The sequence below is a fragment of the Musca vetustissima genome, unplaced genomic scaffold (genome assembly GCF_032173495.1).
Source record: "Musca vetustissima isolate MV318-11 ecotype Yass unplaced genomic scaffold, APGP_CSIRO_Mvet_v1 utg7861, whole genome shotgun sequence".
In the NCBI taxonomy this organism is placed as follows: domain Eukaryota; kingdom Metazoa; phylum Arthropoda; class Insecta; order Diptera; family Muscidae; genus Musca; species Musca vetustissima.
In genome coordinates, this window is record NW_026878864.1 from 55,709 (window position 1) to 66,989 (window position 11,281).

At 34.7% G+C, this 11,281-nt stretch overlaps 2 protein-coding genes across 2 annotated transcripts; one reads left to right on the top strand and one right to left on the bottom strand.

The window, feature by feature from the left end:
- Positions 1-1,085: 1,085 nt before the first annotated feature.
- On the bottom strand, positions 1,086-3,507 carry LOC133323629 (protein HBS1). The gene is made up of 2 exons (XM_061532542.1): positions 2,384-3,507; positions 1,086-2,172 (listed from the first exon to the last, which is right to left on the bottom strand). Exons 1-2 carry the CDS (start codon positions 3,363-3,365, stop codon positions 1,088-1,090), a joined length of 2,067 nt encoding a protein of 688 aa, XP_061388526.1. The 5' UTR covers positions 3,366-3,507; the 3' UTR covers positions 1,086-1,087.
- A 1,374-nt stretch (positions 3,508-4,881) lies between these two features.
- Positions 4,882-5,244, top strand: LOC133323633 (uncharacterized). The gene is made up of 2 exons (XM_061532547.1): positions 4,882-5,006; positions 5,073-5,244. Exons 1-2 carry the CDS (start codon positions 4,882-4,884, stop codon positions 5,242-5,244), a joined length of 297 nt encoding a protein of 98 aa, XP_061388531.1.
- The last annotated feature ends 6,037 nt before the right edge of the window (positions 5,245-11,281 follow it).

Here is an 11,281-nt window from a genome sequence, read left to right on the forward strand (position 1 = left end):
ATTTTTGTTCTTAAGGGCCCGTACAGCCTTTATCATAGTATGTGTTATTTTTTGAAAGTTTATTTATGTGTGTGTGACACACACAATGCATGAAAAAAATCAAAATAGTTTTGATTTTGAAAATGAACCCCTATCAATCTGGTGAATAATATTCATTTTGAAAGTTGTCAGTAAATAATTTTGTGTACAAAAATAATAAAATTGTGACGGAATAAAAAAACAACCGAATTTACGACTCAAAATGCAATTTTTGGAACAAAAATCGATTTTTTGGAATAGTGATTGAAGAGTTTGCCATACACTAGTCTATCTCACATATAGCGATGATATCCGTTTCTCGTTCGGTCAGTCCTTTTATTTTGATGATCTCTCACTTACGGTCTCTCACACTTTCTCTCCGTTTAGTTCTTTTCAACACTGGTATAGAACAAGGTAGATATACAAGGTAGCCGCATCGGCGAATTTCTACAACAAACATCGGTTGTTGTATTTTGATATATCAAAAATGTTTTACCAAAACAAACAGATTGACAAGATTTTTTTACACAAATTCTTGTAGAAAATGTTAATAAAAGTATTGCCAAAAAAGGTATTCGAAATTCGGAGATTTTCATTTATAATTTTGTTTTTTAATTTTTTGGTTCAACATTACAACAACATTTTTGACATTTATTTGTCCAACAGCTGGGTCGATGCGGCTACCTTATTAAATATACCTTGGTATAGAATGACCATTTTTGGTTTCAACACAAATTAAAAAGTTCATAGTTTTATTATTTTATATTTGTATTTTTTATTAATATTACTTTTATTGGCCAACACTTTGGGCAAACAAATAAAAAAATACAATTAAAAAAAAATACAAAAATTCGTTACAAAAAAATTAACGATCAATTACAAAAAATAATAAATGGGAAACATAAATATATATTTTTTTGCAAAACAAGAAAATAAAGCATTGTTATTTCGTTCGTATAAAAAATTAGTAACGATTTCCATCGGCATTGAATACGCTTAGCGAAATGTTGTTTGTTTTCACATTGTTTAAGAACATGACGATTTCATTTGGCGACATTGCAGATGATGTTCAGCGGATTTTCGTTACCATACCAGCTGCAATTGTGACACCAGAAACTCGTAACATTATACGACCCAATTCCTTAAAGTCCGAATAGCATTCTATACATATGGGCCTTGTAGTTTCCAGCTCAATGAGGGCACATGTGTTGTTGCCCAAACAACGTGGTTTCTTCTTAATCACCTCTCCAGTACCCTTGTGTATCTGTGCGTTTAGTTTACTAATAACAGCCGGTTCGATGAGTGACTGATGATGCAATAGCACCGGGAAACCAATTGTAATCGGTACTTTTATGTTGAAAATTAATATGCGTGCTTGAAAACGTGTCGTCACCGGTATTGGATGCTGGGGGTCACATATAATGCCACCCACAGTAACATTATTCACATCAATTCCCGACAATGTAATTGCCACTTGATCACCGGCAAAAGCATTGTTTTGTGGCATCTCATCTATAAGCAGACTTTTTACTTGACCTTGTTCTCGTAGTGCTCCCACCAATACACGATCGTTGACACACAAGGCACCGGTTTCAATGCGGCCCGATATACAAAATCCGGAAGATGTACCCTTGAAGATATCCGATATGGACATGCGGAACGGTTTGTCCACAGATCGTTCAGGAATTTTGAAATTGTCTATTACGGCCAATAGATGTGGTCCTTTATACCAGGCCTTGAGAGCAGGCTCAGTTGCGGGTTTGGCGAGATTCTCTCCAGTTAGACCCGAACATGGAGTGTAAGTAACATCAGATTCTTTGTAGCCAGCTTGCTTGAGAAAAACTTTAAGTTTTTGAACGATTTCATCGAACCGCTCCTTAGACCAGTCCACAGTGTCGAGTTTATTTATAACAACACCCAGTTGATTGACACCCAGGGAACGTACCAAAATGGCATGTTCCCTCGTTTGGCCACCCAAATCAAAACCAGATTCAAATTCTCCACGTGTGGCATCAATAACCAATAATGCCACATCGGCTTGTGTAGCACCAGATATCATGTTGGGTATAAAATCTTTATGACCGGGGGCATCAAGAAGTGTTATAATTTTAGTTTCGGTTTCGAAACGGAAATGTCCAACATCCATTGTGATACCTTTAAAAAAAGATGTGATTTTTAAAACACAATCTTAAAGCTGTTATGCATCAAAAAGTATATATTGTTCATTTGCTGCAAAACCGGCATAAATAAAAAAACGATTCGAACAATTCTGCATCACTAACTCAAAAATCACCATGTTTGATTTATGCCGATCTTGCAGCAAATGGGCGATGGATTCTTAATCATTTCAATTCGAACACCTTACCTCTAGCTCTTTCCTCGCCAGTCTCATCCAACACCCAGGCATACATAAAACTTTGTTTACCCAATTTCTTTGACTCTTGTTCATGTTTGTGCATAACTCGTTGTGAAACATTGCCGGTGTCATATAACAAATGACCCATTAGCGTACTTTTGCCAGCATCGACATGACCAATGACTATCATGTGGAAATTATGTTTTTGATCTGAACGCTCCTTGACATATAGCTGTTTGGCATCACGTTGCGATTGTTCTTTGGAAACTTTAAACAAATTGGCATCCACAACACCGCTTGCAGTCTTTTTATTGGAATCGTCTGTGAAGTCGACAGGGGTATTGCGCCCAGACATAGCTGGTGAGCTCGGCAATGCCGGAGAGCTTACCTCAAAGCCTCGTTTTACTTCACTTTGTGCAGCTGTTACCTTTACGACTGGTGTCACTGGTGCAGGTGTCAATTTTTTATCCACCAATTCACTTAGTAGGATATTTGGGGCTGGCGGGGCTTTGCCAACAACATTAGATGTCAACTCCTGTTGCAAACGTTTGGCCTTATTCTCGGTCTCATCGTTTAGAATTTCATCCAATATTTTATTTATATCATAGGCGAATTTTATCGATGTCTCCACAATACGCTTCTCCGATATGGTGTCGCCCACAACACTTCTCACCTCGTCTATGCACGATGTCAGTTGAGCTTTCTCCAAATCGTTCAATGAAGGCATTTGAAAATTGTCCGAATCTCTTCTAGACTTTTCGTATGATTTTTCATCTTCAGCATCCTCGTCTTCCTCCTCTTCGGCTATGTCTTTGTTGTCGCGCATAAACGATGACATCGACTGATGTCCTCTGGCCCTATCGTATAGCCATTGCTGGGCATCTGTGGGCGATATACAGCTGTCGTCGTCCACGGAGTGACCGTAAACATCATCATATCCGTCGTACTCGTCGTCGTAGTCCATCCTTCGAACAATTCTGTGACGTGACATGTTTCTTGTGTTCGCCTTTTAAGCACACTCCAACAGCAACAAAATAAACGTTCGCAGCTTTGCACAGTCGGCGGAATTTCATAAATTTAGTTTATTTTTTGCTATTAAATGCAGCGATTAAACTTTCGTTGGTCTTTTATAATTTTGTGAAATTGTTCTTGCACTACTCGTGAACACATTTGAACAACAATTACAATAAAAATGAAAATGCGAACGACAGCTGTTATCACTGAATAGTTTCACAACACTTAATTTGTTGTTGTCTAGTTAGTGGGAAGGTGAAGTAGTGAACGCAACGTAACGTAACACGTACTTTACATTTACATTACTTAAAACGGCATTTACATTAGAACTTTTTACCGAGTTAACCAACAATATGAGGAATTATTTGACATGCATACAAAGGAATTGACAATTGAAACCCACTGGGTTAACGAAATCCCGCACAATGTAAACGTACTATAATGTCGTAAAAGGACTGGAAAGTTGTTTTATGAAAGAGGTTACTATCATGGTTCAATAATACAAGGTAGGGCAGCTTCAGCTGAATATCAAAAAAGCAACTATGTAGGTGGTGGCTTTTTCTTCAAAATATAAAATAAATATACGCAGCAAGTGTTTGTGTTTATCTGATATTTTTTCAACACAACTTAAAAAAAATAATGACAGGCTATGATTTCTTTCCTAAGTCCAGTGGGGAATACCATGAATATTAATTTCATTCATAACAAAGTACTTACTTGCAGACGGACGCGTTATGATGGAACAAGCCACCTTGAGAAAAAATTTCAATCAGTTGGTAGCTGTGCCCTACCTTGTAATAATTGTAACATGGTTACTATTATGTACTTGTGTTATCAATTTATTGCTAATTTTAGAATGCATTTAGAACTGTTCACAAATCCAGTGGGTTATATTTGACGTATACGCTTTGGAATTGATATTTGTGATCGAGTGGATTTCGTTGCATTGGTTGGGTTCCTGGTCATATCAAAATCAATTGGTAATCTGATGAATTTGCTCGTTATTCCGATTTACAGAAATCGTATATTTCACGTATGATGCATGGCCCAAAAAACAGGTCATGTGAAAGCGAAACGATTTCACCCAAATTGTCAAAATGCTTTCAATTTTGACTTAATCGTGTGAAAACCTAAACAAAAATTTTGACATTTTAAAGGATTTTCTACCAAAGTGGCCGATAATATTCGCTTCTTCCATCCCCTGATTATTGGGCCATTGTTCGGTGTAAATGTACCCTCATACTTGTATTTTTTGGGAGGGATCTGAAGGTTGATACTGCCGATTATTACGTTACGTCTTTTTCACTAATTCATTCACTAGGGTTGCTGAATGGTAATAGATATTTACTACAAAATATATCAACATTTCATTGTATGTTTATTTTTTTGAGAATTATTTTGCCGGACAGAATTTTTTTACCATGTTTTTAGCATTACAATTATAATTATATAATAAATTAGATAGCTCCCAAGATCGATTTTAAATCAGAGTAATGGAAAATATTGATGAGAAATATCGTAAACCAAGAAGAACAAAGGGAACCCCTTCATATTATTATCGCAATCGATTTGCTGCGGCAGGAATTGTTACGGGAAGTTTACTCTTTACGTTGTGGTAGTAAGTTTCACAAAAAAAAAATCCATTTCACAACATTCCCTTATGAGCTACATTTTTTGTTTCCAGCTTTACACCAATATTCCAAGGAGCCTCCGAGAAATTTGCCCGGGAATATTTGACAATAACAGACGAGGAAAAGGATCGTAAATATACATTTAATCTAAAAGCAAATCCCCGTACATCTCGAGCCATTCAAGAAACCTTGGAAGAAAAGAAGAAATTGATTTCGGAACGCTAAATTTGGGGACGAGCTAAAGCTAATGTCATGATGGATCGTGCCACTCGTAAAGCTAATCTAAAGAAACTACAATTGCCGGGTACGGCGACTACGAGGCAACGGTATGCATATAAGTACTTCCATAACTCAATTAGTACAATTTCAAAAAACTAGATGTAGTTAACTAAAGTACAACAAATAAATGTTTAGAATTTTTCAAAAACAAACAAAATAATGGTTTTTCTTTCTTTTCTATTTTAAGTAAAAAGCAACAAAACGCCCAAGAATTGGGTACGGCGGTTATTTCAAATTATTTTGCTACAGCAGAAAGTCATAGCAAAAAATCACCTGAAAAAAAAGTGGTGGAAGAGGAATCATCAGCACCTAATGATAAACCTAAGAATCAACTTGATGAACCTCAAGAGGAGGACGTAGTACAAAAACCAAAAGTGACACGTTCTAAACGTACAAAATTGGATGCATTTGTATTTAAACAGCCGAAAGCAATAACATCCGAGGAAAAGTCTGACGCACCAATCATACATGATGATGATTTTGATATACCCGAAAAGAAAGTAAAAAAGGCACCACAATCCACAAGGACTGAAAATACCAAAAGTAGTAAGACGGCGAAAAAACCAGCACGAAAGAAAACACAAACAACATTAAAATCTGCATTTCTTCGTAATGAAGAAATGTTTGCTGAAATTGCTGCCCAACACTGTGCTGTGGATAATGTCGATGTTAATGAAATGCAACTGGTCTTAGCCATTTCAAAATCAGAAGCCGAAAGTAAAGGTTTAGCTGTTGTCGAAGAAAATTCAAATGATGGCGATATTGCGGTTGCTAATAACGATGTTGAGGGACCTGATGCAGAATCAATAAGACAAAAATTGGCAAAATATGGATTTCGTACAGCAGAAAAAGAAAGTAATAATTTAAGTAGCATTTAGTTATTTCTTTTGAAATTGTGAAAACGTCGATTAGCATGTGCTTAGCACTTTTTTGATATATTGATGAAGGTATTCGAAAAACATCTGACTTCTGAGATGTTGTTTGTTACAGTATAAAATACTTCTTTAAAAGAAGTTTTCGTCTTTGGCCTGTTAGCCCCAATTTAAAGGCAATCATTTATTTAGGGATCAAAATATATGTGGAAAAGTATCCTTTAACAAGGCCCTACAGTGGGTCTAAACAATTTCCCCCTGGATGATAATATTAACTTTTATTTACACCTTTATCTCGGGTCCTACAGAGATTCTAAACAATTACAATCCAAGGAGCTGGTATTAAATTTTATTTAGACTATTGTTTCGAATTAAATTTAGCTATTGGAAAAATGAGCTGCACAAATTTTCGAGGTTGTGGTTGATACCACAAGGTTTGCCCATAAAAATCCCATTAAACGATAGTCCTGTAGGGCAATTTTGTAACTCTTTTCAATGTTAACGACAAATATCGGTAAAATTAAAACACTTTGTTTACTTTGTTTTGGTCGTTAATTTACCGAATATTTTTGTTAATAAACGAAATTATAAGCAAATGGAAATTTCAAGTTATCGATATATTTATTTATTTATTGTTTGCTTTCAGCTTACAAAGCATTTACTGAGGCCTTTATGTCGAAAACTAAAAAAGGTGGCAAGAAATCGAAATGGGCTAATAAAATTACAACATTAACACTGCGCGACGATGAGATGCAAAAGAAAAAATTACAAGAATATATTGAATATATTTTAAAACAACAATTTTGTAAAATAACTCCACCTATAGAGGAATCCAAAATAATTTCATATCAAATACAAAGCAAAATACTTAAGGCCCGACGAAAAACGGATATTAAAGAAAAAGTCGTGCAGTGTCCAGAACAAGAAAACATATCATTAGAACAATTTTTCGTAACTGAACTATTTCAAATCAGTAAAGTACGTGCTGGACATTTACTGCGAAAATGGGAAGCAATACAGGGACGTGATTTTACACCGAAAAAACAAAATCCAGCTGCCGAAAAAATGTCATCGAGAATGTGTCAAATTTATGCAGAACTAGAAAATTATTATTATGCTCTTAAACATCCGCCGATAGATGAGGAAATAACGACAAATGAAACTGTTGCCTCATGTGATAAACCTGTTGATTATTTTAAAAACTTACATGTCCCAAAAGATGAAGATACGCTATTGCCTTCATCTGGAAGTTCAATGTCTAGTTCAATTTATAAGCAAATTAAAAGTTTAATACCACCTACCAAAAGTTTAGATTTAATGGATGTGTCTGCTGCGTCTACAGATACAAAAGCGGCCACTAACAATTCATCGGAAACAAATTCTACACAAAATTCCCAAAAGAGTGATTCTTCTCTTACCTCGGAAAATTTATTGTCACAACCAGAATGTGTGAACTCCTCGTTGGCCACGGGACAGAGCAGTAAGGAAATTAACTCTCCAAGAAAAGTAAAAGAACTTGTTGTAACATCCAATGCAAAAGACATTCCGAAATCTCCTATATTAAATACAACAAATAACTATAAGCCACCTATTGTCGATGTTACCAAAGTCTCAAATCTTAAAGCAATATCTTCATATTTCACACCACAAAAATTAATACCAAGTGGTAGTATAAATTCAACACAAAAGCCTAGGCCGAATTCACCGGACTTATTTGCCGATTCTGATGTTGAAATGGATGATGAAGAGTCGGAAGATGCTAATGATGGTGTTATTAAAGGTATGTGGTCATATTTAATATATATTATACGTGACTTTAATAGTAAAAAATATCATTGTGTTTGTGCACACGAAGCGTTCTGTTATTAAATATATGAAAGTTGCATACAACACATTATTACATACATATCATTGAATGTATTTGTATATTCCTTTATAGAGTCGAAGCTTCTTTGCACTATAAGTACTGAAGATGCTAATCCAAATACAATTGAAATGATTTCCAGCGATGGAGGTGAGCTTGACAAATATTTGTGTCCTATAGTATAATTCAATTTTGTTTTTTATTTTTTATAGCAAAGAACAGTATTTCGGCAGAATCCGACAATCATATTTTCAACAGAGGTAAAACTCGCAACAAAAAGTTTTGAATATTAACAGGGACATTTTTGTACTTGTCTTTATTTTATTTTTAGTTACCCACAATGATTGTTCAAGGAGCGGAAAAGATGCTGACAAAAATGTTATTGAAATAACTTCCAGTGAAGAGAGTAAGTTTTTTATATAACAATTTTTTTTTAAATAAATACCTATTAATAATCATTTTTATATAGCAAAGGACATGTTGTCCTTGTCATCGCCTAAGAACACAACGGTTACAGAAAATGGTAAGATAAATAATAGTTGTATAACTTGGAAAAATTCTCTTAATTGAAATTCTAATCACTTTAGCTGCTCTAATGGAAACCAGTGAAACTGAGGAAGAAAATTGCATTGATTTAACACAAGATGCTGAGGAACAGGGAAATTTCAATGCTATACAAAATCATAGCAAATCCCTAACAGAAATTGATATATTTGCCGACTCACCATTAAACGATGAAGAAATCGAAAATGCACTAACTGATATAAATAGTAATTCGGCAACATCGAAATATGTAAATAAGGATAATAATTTTAGTCTATCATTAAGTTTAGCCACAAACAATAACGTTTCCCAAGATGATGTATTTACAACACGACTTGATTTAGTATCTCCCGAGAAGAAAAAGAAACGTTTAGATGGCGATGACAATGTCTTACAATTTTCAAATGCAAATCTCATCGATAATGTGGATCAAAATGAAATGACACTTTTCTCAACTAAATTTGAAGTTGATATCTGTCAAGACATTAGCCATTTCGGTGATGAGAAAATTGCATCTAATGGGACAAAAGCAAGTAAGAATACCATTACGGAAGTCGTTCCTGAAGAATGTTCGATTATTACATCCAAAGAAAATGATCTTGATATTGGTTCTTTCGATCCAAAAGAACGTAATCAAAGTCTTTCCTCAACAAAATTCGACATAAGTCGTGTTGGTGATGAAAAAATATTCGCAACAAGGACAAAAACCAATTCGTGTATTAATGCCACTGTGGAAATAACATCGGAAACAAGTTTTGTAACATCTAAAAGAAAAAATCGGCGAAACGATGACAATGTCACCTCGACGTCTGTGGAATCAAATCCAAATCTCTTCTCCACCAAGTTTGAAGTTGATATCTGCCAGAACATTAGTAGTTTTGATGATGAAAAAATTCTTCCACAAGTTTCAAAAACGAAGTCTATTGATTCAAATTTTTCTCTGGACATAAGTTTTAAGTCAAATCAAGTAACTTTAAATAAACATCAAATCTGTGATATGGATAACAAAAAGTCGAATGCAAATCCTTCTTTATTGGAAAATAACGAAATTATAGAAATTCCCGATGATAATGAATCCGATCAAGATGGGGAAGAAGATTTGGTCTTAAGGGAAATGGAAATGAATCAAAGTAATCGATCATTTTTAAATTTCCAAGGAACAAACCAGTTGCAAACATCGTTTCATCGTAAAACGGCCACAGTGAATGATGATAGCCAAAGACGACCAGCGGTAGGTGGCAATGATACAATATTTCGGGAATTGTATGACAAATATTTGGGCAGTGGCAAAAAACATAAATCTAATGAATATTTGTGTAGAAGAAGTTTTTCGCAAATCTTGCCCCAAAACAAAACAACACCTGTCAAGAACACGAATCAAAGTAGATCCAATATGGATTTGGAAATGACTGTTGAACATTGTATAACAAATAGAAAATCTTTGTCATTTCATGCTGCATCACCGGAGAAGGCAAATCTGCATTCAACTAAATCACAATCGTTTAACATTGAAAATCAAAGCATAGATTTGACACAAACTGAAGATGATGCCCCAGGAAATGATGATGATGATGCAGGAGAGGAGGATGATGAAGATGAATGTTTGGTACTATCAGATGATGAAATAAATTATTCCATTTGGCAGGCAAATAAGACAAACCGTTTCAAGGATTCCAATGATGATAATTCCATAGATGCTATTCATTTCAATGAAGTAAGAGATACTTCTATTGTGCTTGATATAATAGACAATGAAGAATGTCCATCATCGCCTCTTGGAACAACACAAAATTCTTACAACGATTTTGTAATGAAATCTGATGATATGCTTGAAAGAGGTAACAAGGAATACACATCTCCCACAGGACTAAAGAAGAATTCTTTTAACAATTTTGAAATAAAATCACCAATAATATCTTCAAATGAATTGGATTATAATATTGAAGATATAAACAATGTGTCTTCATCTCCTTCCAAGGAAACACAAGATTCATACAGTGATTTTGAAACAAAATCAAATGACTTGCAACATACACTTGAAGGGGATAACCACGAATACCCATCATACCCATCTCCAGCAGGACTGAAGAAAAAATCTGTCAACGATATTGAAATAAAATCTCCATTATTAACAAATGATTTAGATTATAATTTCAAACAAGGGAATAATGGAGAACCATCTTCCTCCAAGGCTACACAAAATTCGTACAGTGATTTTGAAACAAAATCGCCAACAAAATCAACAGATTTGGATTATAAACTAGAACGAAGTAAATTTGGTATTATGGAAGAATTTTCTGAACCGCTGGAATCTATGACACCCAATCAAATCTTAAGTGAAGCATCATTTCTTCAAACACCCGATGACTTAACAAAATCCACAAAACGTTACAGTTGTGCCAATACGACTAGTGAAAAATTCACTGCCTTGATGCAGAGTGTTGAACAAGAATTGGCAAATTTTGATAATTTCGACGAATTTGATATGATGGTTTATGAAAATCATAAAACTACTACAAAAACCAATACATCATTTGCTGCAACACCACAGGGTTTAGATCAATTGTTAACAGCTGAAATTAGTTTAACAGAATCTCAAAATACCTCAAGCAGTCAAAATTCATATCTGCATCACAACATGCCCTCAACATCGTCATCTGTGGGTAAACTAAAAAAATACAAAACATTTAGCACCAACATCCAG